General features: G+C 41.5%; 1 protein-coding gene across 2 annotated transcripts in view; it reads left to right on the forward strand.

Annotated features, from left to right (window-relative positions):
- Window positions 1-9086: 9086 nt before the first annotated feature.
- Window positions 9087-17900, forward strand: part of LOC143981721 (cell surface glycoprotein CD200 receptor 1-A-like) — a 61528-nt gene continuing 52714 nt past the window's right edge. The window contains exon 1 of one of the 2 annotated variants that reach the window (XM_077479765.1): window positions 9087-9284. In XM_077479765.1, coding sequence (XP_077335891.1) covers window positions 9233-9284 — 52 coding nt within the window. In that variant the 5' untranslated portion in view covers window positions 9087-9232. The remainder of the gene's footprint in view (window positions 9285-17900) is intronic. The other variant, XM_077479764.1, reaches the window with a different exon arrangement.

Raw genomic sequence — 17900 nt, forward strand, 5'->3', positions numbered from 1 at the left:
CTTTTTTTTTTTGATTCTTAGCAGTGATTGCAGTTTATATACTTGTGTGTCCTAAACGTATTTGCACGTCTGCTTCCACAGGGTTGCTTTTATAAATTTTTTTTTTTTTGTTGCTGTGATTTTTATCTAATTATAATTTACATCTCCACCTCCGGACCACCCTCTTTATATAGTATATAGCTTATTAATTTGACGTTATATACCATGGATTATGGCAGCAGATAGCTGCAGGCAGGCATCGAGGAAAAACCATGCCGAGCTATACAAACTATTACATAAGTGACGCTACGGAGTCTTCAATATATTTTGTTTTACTCTTCTGAGCTTTTTGGGCTACCTCGTATTGCATTGTTTTGCCATTCTGTGAGGTGATACACAGGATGCGGTGTGGATGAGACAATGGTTAAATAGGTTACTATGTCCTTGACCCATTTACTTGCTTGGTGTGGTTACTATTTAATGTATTTGGAGGGGGGGTGGGGGATATTTGTTTGTCGGAAGACAATGTTGTCTTTATACCGGTGATGGAGGCTGCTTTTCACTATGTTATTTACACTTATTTACGTTTTTAGACAAATTTGTTAATAAAGTTTACTATTTTTAAATGTAGTATTTATAAATAGTGGTTTATTCTGTTATGACCTCGGCAGGTAGCCTCTGTTATAGGTGGTAGACACTCTTGTTTACCCACCAAGATATTTTTTTTGCCCCAGGTTTTATGGCTACATGAGACTACTCACATTGTGTGGAACACAAATTCCACTTATCTAATTGCTCCCTTATTCTTTCTTTATTTAATCTTCTTTATGGGAAGTCTATTAGACTCCTAATCTCTGCCCTGCCCTCCTCCTCTAGCTGATCACAGCATTTCATCTGGGATGCTGACAGCTCTGAACCTGGAAGTGCTCAGACCTGGGCACTTCCAGGTTCATTGATCACAGAGGAGATCAGGGAATGGTTGTTCCCCATTCTGCTTCTGCTTGCTATCCTGACATCAATTACTATGGTCCCAGGCTCCTTGGGAAATCAAGAGAGCCTAGGACCCATGACAGGGTGGTATAGCAGGGGGAGGTGACACTTCCATACTACTATAAAAGTTATTAGGTGGCTCTAAAGCCACTCTGATAACCTTTATTGGAAGCTGGCTGATTTATCCACTTATGTTCCAGGATGGTTATATTCAGCCTGTGGATGGCAAGTGGTTAATCTACACTTACCATCCACTTTATTAGGTACACCTTGCTAGTACCAGGTTGGACCTTTTGCCCTCAGAACTGCCTTAAGTCTTTGCACCATCGATTCAAGAAGGTGTTGGAAACATTCCATATTTTTGTCCATATTGACATGATAGCATCACACAGTTGCTGTAGATTTGTTGGCTGCCCATCCATGATGTTAATCTCCTCTACCTCCACATCCCAAAGGTGCTCTATTGGATTAAGATCTGGTGACTGTGGAGGCCATTGGAGTACAGTGACCTCATTGTCGTGTTCAAGAAATCAGTGGTGAGATGATTGGAGCTTTGTAACATGGTGCATTATCCTGCTGGAAGTAGCCATCAGAAGATGGGTACACTGTAGTCATAAAGGGATGGACATGGTCAGCAACAATACTCAGGTAGGCCGTGGAATTTAAACGATGCTCAATTGGTACTAAGGGTCCCAAAGTGTTCCAAGAAAATATCCCCCACACCATTACACCACCACCAGCCTGAACCGCTGATACAAGGCAGGATGGATCCATGCTTTCATGTTGTTTACTCCAAATTCTGACCCGACCATCTGAATGTCGCAGCTGAAATGGAGACTCATCAGAGCAGGCTACATATTTCCAATCTTCTATTGTTCGATTTTGGTGAGCCTGTGCGAATTTTAGCCTCAGCTTCCTGTTCTTACCTAATAGGAGTGGCACCTGGAGTGGTCTTCAGCTGCTGTAGCCCATTTGCTTGAAGGTTGGATGTGTTGTGCATTTCATTGATGGTATTCTGCATACCTTGGTTGTAACAAGTGGTTATTTGAGGTACTGTTGTCTTTCTATCATCTTCAACCAGTCTGCCCATTCTCCTCTGACATCAACAAGTAATTTTTGTCCACACAACTCTCGCTCACTGGATATTTTCTTTTTTTCAGGCCATTCTCTGTAAACCCGAGAGATGATTGTGTGTGAAATTCCCAGTGGATCACCAGTTTATGAAACACTCATACCAGCCCATCTGGCACCAACAACCATGCAATGTTCAAAGTCACTTAACCACCTTGCGCCTGCGCTACTGCATGGGCCTTAATTGCCAGGAGGTCAGCCACGTACGTCCTCCTGGAAACACGCTCCCCGCACGTCTGCGTGGGAGCACATCGGGGAAAATTTGCGATGGCCATGTTCCTTGGACACAGCCATTCACAGATTCTGGTAAATGGCCAATCACAGTGGCCATTTACCACGTGATCGGCTTATTCAATGAGAGATGATCTCAAATGTAAACATACATACATCTGCCTCCCAGGTCAGTCCACTGAGTGATTTTAGGCATCCCCAGCCAGTCGGGACATCCAGCCTGCGAGGGGGGATCCCAGGTGCATATCCAGACGCACCTGCACCAACGGTGTTAAGCGTTTCAGTGTGAGGTGATCAGTCAGGTTACTAGAAAAGCCTGCCTGTTACAGGACATTTGTTTGGGACTTGACTGCAGGATTGGGTGAGAGGGCTTTTGCCCATTTGCAGTAAAAAAGGACACTGCACACAGATCGAGTTGTATGGACACTGTATACAGACATCATTGCTCTCAGTCACCTTGCTGACACCTGTAGTGCCACAGGACGCAAGGCCATTCAGATACGGAGACACTGTATACAGACGCCATTTTCCTTTCACCTTGCTGAGGAATTGCCTACATTTGTTCATTTATAATCCAGGCCAATTGTGTTGTTTGGCCCTGTTATTCAAGAGTTTAAGTGCACCAACGAGAGTGGCTAGCTGAAGATACAAAGACTCATCTTTCTTCAAAGGGACTGAAGCTACTAGTGCCATATGGGCTCGCACACACATGGTCAGGGCTCTATATATGTAGTGGGTGTGTGGGACAGGTTATTTGGGAAGCTAAGTCATGAAATATTGATTTGAATACAGTGTTTGTTGTTGGGCCTGTGGTGTCAGGAGAGAGAAGAGAGAGGTCTATCATAAAGAGGGTCTTCTGCTCTCCTCCTGCCTGGAAGCATAGAGCCAAATTTGAGTAGAGGTAACCAATCTGATATAAAGTGTAATATTGTGATTTATTTGCCATCTAAAGTGGTACTTCAGTCATGTTTTAGTATTGCAATTTATTAAATCGTCTGCCCTTGTTTTTTTAACTTTGGATAGAAAAACATTTTTTTTTCTGCTAGTAAATACCTCATACAGCCCACTTCCTGTTTCTTGTTTGCAAAATGCCTAGGCTTATGACATCATGCACAGCTCTCTCTCTCTCTCTCTCTCTCTCGTGAGAATTTTCCAGGAAGTAAGGGGGTGGGTCATAAGAGGGCCAATGAGAGCTGCAGAGCTAGAGTTGTGCCTCTGTGGGTCTGTGTAAATCCAGGAAGTGAACAGGCAGCAGCTTCAGCTGCCCACAGTTAAAATGATTGCAGCCAGACTCAGTGGAGGGAGATTTCTGAAGCATATTTGGCAAATACAGAATCACAGTATATATAAAATAATATGCAAAGTGGTGGGAGGGAAGCTTTATAATGGCACAGATGTTTTTATTACAAATTATGTGAGCAGACTGCAATTCCTCTTTAAGTGTGCCTCTCTTCTTGGGGGCATTCTCAGGTTTGGAACCCCCTCAAAGCAGCCCAAATATAGTAATGAGATATATTGCTCTTAATTTCAGTTATTTCTCTCCAGTTGATTGCTTGAATATATATATATATATATATATATATATATATATATATATATATATATATATATATATATTGTTACTGTTTGTTACTTTCCCTCAGAAATATTGCAGTAAAGACAATTTCTGTGTTTTATCATAACATGTGTTTTTCATTGGTCCTTTCACTTACACTATTGCTAGGTGTGCCAGAGGGGGCTGAGGCTGTTATTAGGGTTGAGAGCCAGAGTACGGAACCAAATACACTTAAGTGGCTCCTGTGGGGGTAGCACTACATAGATATAGTGCCCATTAGTGTCACAGTGCCAATCAGCGTCAGTGCCCATCAGTGTCAGAGTGCCCCCAGTGCTATCAGTGACCTCAGTGCCAACAGTGCCCATCAGTGTCACAGTGCACACGGTGTCCAGTGTCACCATGCCTATCAGTGTAACAGTGCCTATCAGTGTCACATGCCCATCAGTGCCCACAGTGCCATCAGTGCCAACACTGCCCATCAGTGTTACAGTGTCCATCAGTGCCACCGTTTCACCAGTGCTATCAGTTTCTCCATGTCACCAGTGCCGTCAGTGTCACCGTGTCATCACTGCCCATCAGTGCCATCAGTGCTAACAGTGCCCATCAGTCTGACAGTGCCCATCAGTGTCACAGTGCCTATCAGTGTCAGAATGCCTACAGTGCCATCAGTGCCCATTAGTGTCACAGTGCCCATCAGTGTCATCAGTACCACAGTGTCATACGTTTTTTTCTTCATGAATTCCAAAAACTTGTGGAAAAAATAAAATTTTCAGAAGACTCAATATGCCTCATAGAATATACACTGCGGTGTTAGCTTTCCAAAATGGGGTCAGTTTGTGGGCGTTTCCATTGTCCTGGTGCACCAGGGCCTTCAAAAGTGTAAGAGGTGGTTGAAAAATGATATGTGTAATCTATGCTCCTAGAACGCCAGAAGGTGCTACTTCAATGTTGGACCTCTGTATGTGGCCAGGCCGTGTAAAAATCTCACACATGTGGTATCGTCATACTCAGAAGGAGTAGCAGAATGCATTTTGGGGTGTCATTTTTGCTATGTACATGTTGGAAATATCTTATAAATGGACAACTTTGTGTAAAAGAAATGTTTTTTTCATTTTCTTTCCACATTTTCCAAAAACTTGTGGAAAAAAATTACAAGTTCAAAAGACTCATTATGCCTCATAGATTATACAGTGGGGGTTTCTATTGTCCTGGTTCTCCAGGGACTTCAAAATTGTAATAGGTAGTCAACAAGTTAGATGTTCAATGTATGCTCCTAGAACACCTGATGGTGATCCCTGCATGTTGGGCCTCTCTATGTGGCCAGGCTGTGAAAAAGTCCCACATATGTGGTGTCGCCATACTCAGGAGAAGTAGAAGAATGTATTTTGGGATGTAATTTGTGGTATGCATATACCATGTGAAAAAACCTGTTAATATGACAATTTTGTGAAAACAAAAAAAATTTGCAAAGAACTGTGGGAAAAAATTACAACTTCAAAAAAAACTCTCCATGCCTCTTACTAAATAGCTTGGAATATCTACTTTTCAACAGGGGGTCATTTGAGGGGGGGTTTACTGTCCTGACATTTCAGGGTCTCAAGAAATTAGATAGGCCGTCAGTTCATCGGGTATGATCAGTTTTCAATGATGAGCACCGTAGCTTGTAGACTCTATAACAGTGATGGCGAACCTTGGCACCCCAGATGTTTTGGAACTACATTTCCTATGATGCTCAACTACACTGCAGAGTGCATGAGCATCATGGAAAATGTAGTTCCAAAACATCTGGGGTGCCAAGGTTTGCCATCACTGCTCTATAACTTTCACATAGACCAAATAATATCCACTAATTTGGGTTATTTTTACTAAAGCAATTTAGCAGTATACATTTTGGCCCAAATTTATGAAGAAAAATTACTCATTTGCAAAATTTTATAACATAAACAAAGAAAAATGCGTTTACTTTTTCAAAATTTCCAGTATTTTTTCCATTTATAGCGCAAAAAATGTAAAAGCCCAATGGTAATTAATTTTTTGCACTTAGAGTGATTTTATGGTTTTTACACTAGGTAATCACTATATGATCTATTGTAGTTCCACTTTAGTTCATTGGTATATATGCACAGAGTCATTTTTTGATTTATGTATGCACGTCTGCACTTTTTACTATTGCACACCATTAGCTTTATTGTGGCTATTTGAATGTTTTGAAATTTAGCGCATCACACTTTTATCTAATTAACCTCCTCGCGCCCGCCCTATAGCCGAATGACGGCCGTAGAGCAGGCGCGTTCGTTCGGGCGGTCGTCCCTGGACGGCCTGATGTTTACTTCCGCAATGCGCGCCGCCGCGGGCGCGCATCGCGGAAGTTCTGTGCTCGCCGTGTCCCCCGGGGACAGGCAAACACAGATCGCTGTAAACGGCCAATCACAGCGGCCGTTTACAGCGTGATCGGCGTGTCCAATGGGAGATGATCTCATATGTAAACATATTAGATCATCTCGCAGCGCCGCTCTCCTTCCTCGCACAGACAGTGCGAGAGGGGAGAGATGAACGGCTGCAGCGGCAGCCGTTCTGATTGTGGAAAAAAAATTAATTAAAAAAATGAAATAAAAAGTGCCATCCGCCCCCAGCAGTGCCATCCGCCCCCAGCAGTGCCATCTGCCCCAGTGCCATCCGCCCCCAGCAGTGCCATCTGCCCCAGTGCCATCCACCCCAGTGCTACCTGCCCCCAGTGCCATCCACCCCAGTGCTACCTGCCCCCAGTGCCATCCACCCCAGTGCTACCTGCCCCCAGTGCCATCCACCCCAGTGCTTCCTGCCCCTAGTGCCATCCACCCCAGTGCTACCTGCCCCCAGTGCCATCCACCCCAGTGCTACCTGCCCCCAGTGCCATCCACCCCAGTGCCACCTGCCATCAGTGCCACCTGCCCCCAGTGCCACCTGCCCCCAGTGCCACCTGCCGTCAGTGCCACCTGCCGTCAGTGCCACGTGTCATCAGTGCCACATAGTGCCATCTGTCATCAGTGCCACGTATCAGTGCCATTTGTCATCAGTGCCACCTGTCAGTGTCACGTGCCATCTGTTGTCAGTGTCACGTGTCATCAATGCCACTTATCAGTGCCATCTGTCATCAGTGTCACGCGTCATCGGTGCCATGTATTAGTGCCATCTGTCATCGGTGGCACATATTAGTGCCACGTATTAGTGCCATCTGTCATCGGTGCCACGTTTCAGTGCCACGTGTCATCAGTGCCACGTATTAGTGCCACGTGTCATCAGTGCCACGTATAAGTGCCACGCGTCATCAGTGCCACATATTAGTGCCATCTGTCATCAGTGCCACATATTAGTGCCATCTGTCATCAGTGCCACCTGTCATCATTGCCACGTATCAGTGCCATCTGTCATCAGTGTCACGTGTCATTGTCCTGGTGCTTCAAAAGTGTAATAAATAGTCAACAAGTTAGATGTGTAACTTATGTTCCTAGAACACATGATGGCGCTACCTGCATGTTGGGCCTCTCTATGTGGCCAGGCTGTGAAAAAGTCCCACACATGTGGTATTGTAATACTCAGGAGGAGTAGCAGAATTTTTTGGGGGGTGTCATTTGTGGTATACACATGCCACGTGAGAGAAATAACCTATTACAATGACAATTTTGTGGAGAAAAAAAAAAATATGAAAAATCTTAATTTTGCAAAGAATTGTGGGAAAAAAATGACAACATCAAAAAGCTCACTATACCTCTTACTAAATACCTTGGAATGTCTACTTTCCAAAAAGGGGTCATTTGGGGGGTATTTGTACTTTCCTGGCTTGTTCGGGTCACAAGAAGCGAGATAGGCCACCAGTACATCAGATGTGATCAATTTTGTGCGATTCGCACCACAGCTTGTAGACTCTCTAACTTTCACAAAGACCAAATAATATCCACTAATTTGGGTTATTTTTACCAAAGATATGTAGCAGTATAAATTGTGACCAAAATTTATGAAGAAAAATTAATAATTTGCATAATTCTGTCACAGAAACAAAGAAATATGCGTTTTTTTTCAAAATTTTCGGTCTTTTTTCATTTATAGCGCAAAAAATAAAAACCCCAGAGGTGATCAAATACCACCAAAAGAAAGCTCTATTTGTGGGAAAAAAAGGACACAAAATTCATTTGGGTACAGTGTTGCATGACTGAGTAATTGTCATTCAAATTGTGAGAGCACCGAAAGCTGAAAATTGGTCTGGGCAGGAAGGTGTTTAAGTGCCCTGTAAGCAAGTGGTTAAATAGTAATACCACCAAAAGAAAGCTCTATTTGTATTAAAAAAAGGACAAAAAAATGCATATGGGTACAGTGTTGCATGACTGAGTAATTGTCATTCACAGCGTGAGAGCGCTGAAAGCTGAAAATTGGTTCGGGCAGGAGGGGGGTTTAAGTGCCCGGTAGGCAAGTGGTTAAATCGCCTTTCTTCCCCATTCTGATGCTTGGTTTGAACTTCAGCAAGTCACCTTCACCATGTCGAGATGCCTAAAGGCATTGAGTTGCTGCCATGTGATTGGCTGATTAGCAATCAATTTGTGTTACCAAGAAATTGAACAGGTGTACCTAATAAAGGGGTCGGTGAGTGTATATTATATATATTCAGATGCTTCATCTCCAGTAATCCTATAAATAAATACAATGAAATGCAAGTCACAGAACAGCCATCAAAATGACATCATTACTTAGGCGTTACAGCGCTAAAAATAACGCCTGTGTAGCGCCTGAAAAAAACGGCCCCTTTCACTCCTGTGTGAAAGCCGGAGGGCTTTAAAAAAAGTCCTGCTAGCCACATCTTTGGAAGGGTGAAGGAGCGGTGTATTCGCCGCTCCTAAACCGCTCCTACCCATTGAAATCAATGGGACAGCGTGGCAATACCACCGACAAAGCGCCGCTGCGGTTTTAACTCTTTTTCGCCCGCTAGCGGGGGTTAAAACCACCCGTTAGCGCCCGCAGACTGCAGCTAAAAATATCGGCGCTTTACCGCCGACGGCCGCACCGCCCCAGTGTGAAAGGGGCCTAAATGTATTATTAGAGATTTTTTTTATACACGACAAGCCAAGTGCAATTTTTGTTATTTTCTTTTGTTATCTGATGATCTTTTAATAGCATTTTCTGCTTTAAAACGTCAATAGATAGATAACAGGAAGTGTCAGTGAACAGTGTTAAAGGAACTTCTACAGCAGAGAAAGTGTAAAGTTGAGCATTTGAACACTCGGACGCTGAGTTGGGTTGATCATGGAAAACAAAGAACGATATTTTTACTTTAATCCTCAACATTAAGCCTGGAATACATTATCTACAAGCAACATGATTGTTCCTCTCCTGATATTGTGTATTTGTGGATATACACTCTCAACAGGTAATCTCACTTAGTCTGTATATAATGTGAGAAATCCCCACACCAAGTGGTGTATGAGTGTGAAGAGGGGCTTGAATGGTTGTTCCATTTATAAGTTATGTTTGCAGTGTCTGCTGATGGGTCTAATAATGCATGCTTTTTTTTAATTTCTCAACGAGATTTAATTCTTAAACCAAATCTTTTTTTTTTTAATTTTGGATAGAATGGTGGGGAAGGATTAGAACACATCAGGTTTTAACTGCTATCCAGGACAGATATTTCTCGTCGAGGAGAAATCTTTCTGAAGAAACCCTGGATAGCAGTAAAATTTGGAATTAAAAATCCTAAAAATGAATTGATATTTTGTTCAACTTTGAGTCTTTATTATGCAACATTAAAAAAGTCATGCATCAATGCATGAAAAAAATTAAAAAGTATATATATATATAGACTATCGTGTGTGAGCTAGTCCGATTTTTTTTCGGGGAAAAAAATCAGACGGACCTAGAAATAAAACATGTTTCAAATCTTTCCGACGGACTCGAGTCCGGTCGAAAGAATCCATTCGTCTGTATGCTGGTCCGACAGACCAAATACGACACAAGGACAGCTATTGACTACTGGCTATTGAACTTCCTTGTTTAGTCCCACCTTACGTCATCACGCTCAAACCAAATGGACTTTTGGGTTTCGTGTCCATGTGTGGCCAAGTCCGTTCATTCGGAAAGTCTGTCAGACATCCGCTGAAAGTCCATCGGGAAGACCGTCGGACCTAGTCCATTGAAAAGTCTGTACATGGCATTAGTTGAACAACAAACTGAAATATTTTAGATGGAGGAAGGTAAAAATAGAAAAAAATAAAATAATATGGTTCCATAAGTGTGCACACCGTTAAACTGATACCGCATACACACAGTTGGACTTGCCAATGGGATAACCTCCATCGGCATTTCAGACGGAAAAATTTAGAACATGTTCTACATCTAAAGCCCCATACACACTATCAGTTTTTCTGCTGAGCTTTCCTTCAGATTTACCAAAACCATATAATATGAGGTCAAACCTTAGGAGTTTCAATTTGTATGCAATCAGGCAGGCCCTTCTAGTACATGGTTTTGGCAAACCTCAAGGGAAAACTCAGCAGAAAAACTGATAGTGTGTATGGGTCTTAAGTCCGTCGGAAATGCCGACAGAAAAAGTCTGATGGGACATACACACAGTCGGAATATTCGACCAAAAGCTCCCATCTGACTTTTTCTGTCGGAAATTCCGACCATGTGTACGCAGCATAATACTTTGTTGAAGCACCCTTTAATTTTATTCCAACACTCAGTCTTTTTGGGTATGAGTCTATCAGCATGGCACATCAAGACTTGGCAATATTTGCCCACTCTTCTTTGCAAAAACACTCCAAATTTGTCAGATTGCGAGGGCATCACCTGTGCACAGCCCTCTTCCGATCACCCCACAGATTTTCAGTCAGATTCAGGCCTGGGCTCTGGCTGGGCCATTCCAAAACTTTAATCTTCTTCTGGTGAAGCAATTTCTTTGTTGATTTAGATGTATGCTTTGGGTTGTTGTTATGCTAAAAGATGAAGTTCCTCTTCATGTTCAGCTTACTAGCAGAAGCCTGAAGGTTTTGTGCCAATATTGACTGGTATTTGGAACGGTTCATAATTCCATCTACCTTGAAAAAGGCCCCTGTTCCAGCTGAAGAAAAACAGCCCCAAAGCATGATTCTGCCACCACCATGCTTCACAGTGGGTATGGTGTTATTTTGGTGATGTGTAATGTTTTTGTGCCAAACATATCTTTTAGAATTATGACCAAAAAGTTCAACCTTGGTTTCATCAGACCATAACACATTTTCGCACATGCTTTTGGGAGACTTCAGATGTGCTTTGCTGAATTTAGCCGGGCTTGGATGTTTTTCTTGGTAAGAAAAGGCTTCCGTCTTGCCACTCTACCCCATAACCCAGACATATGAAGAATACGGGAGATTGTTGTAACATGTACCACACAGCCAGTACTTGCCAGATATTCCTGTAGCTCCTTTAACCTCCCTGGCGGTATGATTAGTTCAGATTTTAGGTGCTGAAAGCGGTACCATTATTTGCATGGAAATTTTGCATTTTATATTGTAGGCCTGTAATTCTTAGAAATAATTCACTTAAATCTGTCCAAACAAAAGTCTAATAGACATCCCGGGTATGATAAAATTTGAAATATGAAATCATAAATTATAATATATATATATATATATATATATATATATATATATATATATATATATATATATATATATATATATATATATATATATATATATATGTGTATGTGTATATGTGTGTGTGTGTATGTATGTGTATATGTATATATATATATATATATATATATACATATATAATAAAATAAATAACTATAAATAATTATAACAAATAATAATATAATAGTAATAATAATAATAAAAATTATTCAATAATGTAATCAAATCAAAAACACTGAAATGTGCTGAGTTGCAGAATTGTCGCTGTCATTACTTTTAGTGTTTGATGACGAATTTCCCCGCAAATTACTATCGCTCAATTCTGCGAGTGATTCTAATTTATTATCGCTGTTTTCTAGCTGGTCTATAACCACTTTTGATGTAAACAGACATTTTTTGGTTGTAATGGACAATCTCCAGTTTCCAGGCATAAAGAACAGTATTTATAATATAAATTATTATCTAACCGCATCTTAGACTTCCCCGGGATCTCAGCGGCGTTCCTGAGGGCGATGTATAAGAGCTTTCTCCTGTGATAGCACTTACCAGTGCGGTGTTATGTGCGGAGGCGTGCTCTTCATTGTGGGGAGAAGCAGCTGCTACCTTCAGCCCGCAGCGGGGCGGAGCCTCGGCGCCATTTTGGACACTTATGCAACCGCTTGTTTTTCAATTGAGTTGTACAGTTTATAGGACACATTAAATGTAGAATAAATTCCGAAATTATTAAATTTTTTACATCACAGAAACCTGTTATTTTATCAGGGGTGTGTAGACCTCTCTCTCTCTCTCTCTCTCTCTCTCTCTCTCTCTCTCTTTATATATATATATATATATATATATATATATATATATATATATATGAGCAAATGAGCAAATTATTTATTTTACAAGATAATTGCCTTTCATAGGACATCAAGACAATTTATAGAGCTCAATGATGGAGCACTTTGAAAGGTGAAAGCTGAATCAGGAGGACAGTGACTGAATGGGCACTGTATATGTAAAGCGCTGCGCAAATTGATACTTAAAATATATAAATAAATATCACCACTCATAGGTATAATTCTTCCTTATTTTCGAGAAATATAATTGAATTTTCAAATTTTAACATATTACTTCTTGAAGCTTGTTTCGTAATTTGACAGAGTTAAAGTAGAGTTAAAGGGGAAGTTAAACAACTGACATGTTTTATGTTATCAGCTAAAAGGGGATTCATGTTAAGGGGAGTCTGAATAGTGAATCCAACATGCCCAGATATTAATACATTTTGTAGGATTGTCCCTCTCTATGTGTATCAGCTCTTCCATTTCTACCTTTTGATGTACATAGTGGGTCCAATATACTAGTGCTGGTGGGGTAGATGAGCCCCATTTCAGCTGGATGTTCTGTGTTAGACATGAGCATTAATTTTCGTCCGAATGCTTTATCGTCCGAATTTCAGGTATTTTCGTTTTCGTTTTGACAAACAATAACGAAAGTGCAGAATACGAAAAACGAAAGATCCAACATAAATAAATGCTTTATTTTCGTTTTCGTTGTTACAACAGTTCGATATAGAATAGGATATTCGACGTGACTCTGACAATAACAATCTGTGTCTATTGAACCCGTGGTCGAATGTGCCTAACCTTACCTCTATTAGTCCAAGATTATATAGAGAAAATATTTGACAGAGAGAAAAGATTTGACAGAGAGAAAAGATTTGACAGAGAGAAAAGATTCTAAAGTGCTAATTTTAAAGGCTAATATGCAAGTTACTGTCCTAAAAAGTGTTTGGGGACCTGGCTCCTGTCCCAGGGGACATGTATCGATGCAAAAAAAAGTTTTAAAAATGGCCGTTTTTTTGGGAGCAGTGATTTTAATAATGATTAAAGTGAAACAATAAAAGTGTAATATTCCTTTAAATTTCGTACCTGGGGGGTGTCTATAATATGCATGTGAAGGGGCGCATGTTTTCCCGTGCTTAGAACTGTCCCTGCACAAAGTGTAATTTCTGCAGGAAAAAAAGTCCTTTAAAATCACTCGCGGATATAATGAATTGTCAGCTTCCGTAATACAGAAAACACTCATTGAAAGTCATTGATAAAAATAAATAAATAAATAAATAAATAAAGCGTCAAAAGTACCCCTACCATTTCACAAAGAAAGTGTAAAAAATATTTAAATAAGACAAACACACTTTTGAAAAAGTAAATAAAAAATAAAAAAAGATTCCAGCGGTGGTAATCCACTCTTGCTATCCAGCGATGGATGATCATCTCTCCAGCAATGACTGATCTGATCCAGCGCAGGGAATCCATCCATCTTCTGTCTCCACGGAGGAGACACTGCGGAATCCCGGCGGCCTGACGTTTGTTATATGCGGAGGGCGGGCTACCCGTCACCTGACCCCACCCCCTCTAATGCAAGGGGAAACCCGGGCTTCCCCTGTGATGTGCGGGTGACCCCGCCCCCCCTGATGTAACGTAAACCTGCGTTACATCAGAGGGGGCAGGGTCACCCATACGTCATTGGGGAAGCCCACCTTCCCCATTCGCATCAGAGGGGGGCGGGGTCAGGTGACGGGTGGCCCCACCCTCCGCGTATAACAAATGTCAGGCCGCCGGGATTCCGCAGTGTCTCCTCCGTGGAGACAGAAGATGGATGGATTCGCTGCGCTGGATCAGATCAGCCATTGCTGGAGAGAAGATCATCCGTCGCTGGATAGCAACAGTGGATTACCACCGCTGGAATCTTTTTTTATTTATTTTTATTTTTAATAAAGGATTATTTTTTACACTTTCTTTGTGAAATGGTAGGGGTACTTTTATACCCCCTTACCATTTCAAACAGGGGGGGCCGGGATCTGGGGGTCCCCTTGTTAAAGGCGGCTTCCAGATTCTGATTAACACCCCGCCCGCAGACCCCCACAACCACTGGCCAGGGTTGCGGGGATGAGGCCCTTGTCCCCATCAACATGAGGACATGGTGCTTTGAGGAGTCACAGACCCCCAAAGCATCCTCCCAATGTCGAAGGCATGTGGCCTGGTACGGTTCAGGAGGGGGAGCGCTTTCTCCCCCCCCCCTCTTTTTTCTGCGGCCTGCCAGGTTGCGTGCTCGGATAAAGGGTCTGGTATGGATATTTAGGGGGAACCCCACGTCAATTTTTTTTATATTTGACGCAGGGTTCCCCTTAATATCCATACCAGACCTGAAGGGCCTGGTAATTGAATTTGGGGGAACCCCACGCTTTTTTTATTTATTTATTTATTTTTATCAATGACTTTCAATGAGTGGTCTCTTTATTACGGGAGCCGACAATTCATTATAGCCGCGAGTGATTTTAAAAGACTTTTTTTTCCTGTAGAAATGACACTTTGTGCAGGGACAGTTCTAAGCACCAGAAACATGAGCCCCTTCACAGGCATACTATAGACACCCCCCAGGTAGGAAATTTAAAGGAATATTACACTTTTATTGTTTCACTTTAATCATTATTAAAATCACTGCTCCCGAAAAAATTGCAGTTTTTAAAACTTTTTTTTTTGCATTGATGTCCCCTGGGGCAGGACCCGGGTCCCCAAACATTTTTTAAGACAGTAACTTGCATATTAGCCTTTTTAAATTAGCACTTTCGATTTTGAACGTTGGAGTCCCATAGACTTTAAAAGGGGTTCTAAAGTTCACACGAAGTATGCTATATAGAGTTTAGTAGCTCCGTTGAATCTTCTTTATACATTCGACAGACACCATAAGCCTTCAAAGACAGATTTGACCGTAATTCATGTGGATTTTCGGATGAATGCAATTTTTGAACGAAAAACTAAATAAATAAAAATGAATTACAGGAATAACTAAATAAATTTATTTTTCGGACGAAAACGAAATTCCTAAAAACTAAAGATTTCACTCTGCACATGTCTATTCTGTGTTCACAAGGTGTAGGGTCAAGGATTTGTGATGTGTGGAGTGTGGAAGAGATGAGTGGTGCAGAAGGTATTATGTAAAGTCTAGAGTAAGTTATATAGTTACATAGTTGGTGAGGTTGAAAAAAGACACAAGTCCACCAAGTCCAAACTGTATGTGTGCTTATATGTCAATAGTACATTGTATACCTCTGTATTTGTGGTCATTAAGGTGCCTATTAATTGTTTTTTGAAATTATCGATGCTCAGTGCTGAAACCACTGCTTGTGGAAGAGAATTCCACTTCCTTACCTAAAGGTAAAGAATCCTCTATGCAGTTTGAGGTTAAACTGCTTCTCTTCTAATTTTAGTGACGTTTTTAAATTCCCTTTCACTGAGTTTTTTCCCCATTGTGGGGTCACCAGTATGGTATTTGTACATATAAATCACATCCCTTCTCAAGCATCTCTTCTCCAGAGAGAATACATGTAATGATTGTAGTCTTTCCCCATAGCTGAGGTCCCCCAGTCCCTTTATTAGCTTTGTTGCCCTTCTCTGTACTCTGTCCAGTTCCAGCTCATCCTTTCTAAGGACTGGTTCCCAGAACTGGATGGCATGCTCCAGATTCGGCTGGACCAGAGTCTTGTAGAGTGAGTGAATCCCCTTTATAATGCATGCCAATATTCTGTTGGCTTTGTTTGCAGCAGCTTGGCATTGCATGTCATTGCTGAGCCTATCATCTACTAGGACCCCCAGGTCCTTTTCCATCATGGATTCCCCCAGAGGTTCTCCCCTTAGTATATAGCTTGCATTCATATTTTTGGCACCCAAATGCATTATTTTACATTTTTTAACATTAAACCTCATTTTAATTTGTAGTTGCCCACCCCATTCATTTGTTTAGATCTTCTTGCAAGGTTTCCACATCCTGAGTAGATGTTATTGCCCTGCTTAGCTTTGTATTGTCCGCAAATAGTGAGATTGAGCTGTTTATCCCATCCTCCAGATCGTTTATGAATAAACTAAATAGGATTGGTCCCAAGACAGAACCCTAGGGGACCCCACTTTCCACAAGTGTGGTAATTTATACTTTCATGTCACAGGACCACCAGATGTGCATTGGGGACCCACATTCGAATCCACATCTCCAGCAGAGTGGTGATGGTGATGCAAGGGAAAATTGACTTAGTTTAGGTATAGGTATAGGTGTTAGGTACTAATTTGCCAGTAGTTTGTAGCCAGATTCTTGACTTGTAACGTTTACTGTGCCTTTCTGGATGTTGTGAAGAATATCGTTCTATTCCTTTTCCGTGAAGGAGAGGTCAAGATTTTTTTGCCATCTTTGACAAGGTTCACTGAACTTTACCTCATGGTTTGAATGAATTAGGGAGTACAAGAAAGACACTATGGGGGTTATTTACAAAAGGCAAATCCACTTTGCACTGCAAGTGCACTTGGAAGTGCAGTCGCTGTAAATCTGAGGGGTAGACCGGAAATGAGTGGAAACTCTGCTGATTTTATCATCTAATCATGTGCAAAATAAAATTCTGTTTTTTATTTTTCTTGTATGTCCCCCTCGGATCTACAGCGACTTTACTTCCAAGTGCACTTGCAGTGCAAAGTGGATTTTCCTTTAGTAAATAACCCCCTATATGGCGTTGTGGGGAGAATTTATTAAGATTATAGATAGATATAAGATTCAAAAGGTGTGTGTTCCCTATACCAATCTGGGGGTGTGTTTGGACATTTAAAGAAGTTTCTTAACTGGACGTGTGTCCAGAAGGGGAAGTTGGATTCAAGCATTTTAGCTTGGAGCATTTCATAATGGATTAGGGAGTCCTTCTGAAAGAAACCTTTGGCTCAAATTTGTTCATATGGCCACCCTTCACTAAGGAACTGGGAGGAAAGGCCTGGCGTGAAATCAGGGTTATGCTGAATGGGGGCTAATGGGCCTGGGTAAGAGGTCAGATTGAATTTTTTGTTGATGAGATGTAAGCATTGAATGGACAGACTAATGGCTGAATGGTCTATGTGAGGCTTAATTGTGTGGCTGGTAACCAGGCAATTGGTTGTAAGGGGGTTTGAGCTCCTGCATTTTCCATCTGAACCCAGGCTTTAGTTTATGCATGTAGGTTCCAGATGGCAATTCTTGTAAGGTGGCAAGCTATATAGTATTTGTGAACGTCTGGTAATCCTATACCCCCTTTTAGTTTAGGTAGTGAGATCAGTTCGTATCTGAGTCTGGGACATTTATGTCCCCAGACAAAAAGTGTACAAGCCCTTCTAAAGGATGTGAAAAAAGCTTTGGGGAGATGGATAGGTATCATTTGAAGGATGTACAGGATACAGGGGCATAATAGTCATTTTTATTATAGCAGCCCGACCAAACCAAGAAAATAAGCCTTTGTGAGAATTTTGGAGATCTTGTTGAATATTTCATAGTATGGGCAAATAGTTTAGTTGCTATAGGTCAGGAAGGTGCCTGGG

The sequence above is a fragment of the Lithobates pipiens genome, unplaced genomic scaffold (genome assembly GCF_037356315.1).
Source record: "Lithobates pipiens isolate NorthernLeopardFrog02 unplaced genomic scaffold, aLitPip1_a1.2 Scaffold_16, whole genome shotgun sequence".
Taxonomy (NCBI): domain Eukaryota; kingdom Metazoa; phylum Chordata; class Amphibia; order Anura; family Ranidae; genus Lithobates; species Lithobates pipiens.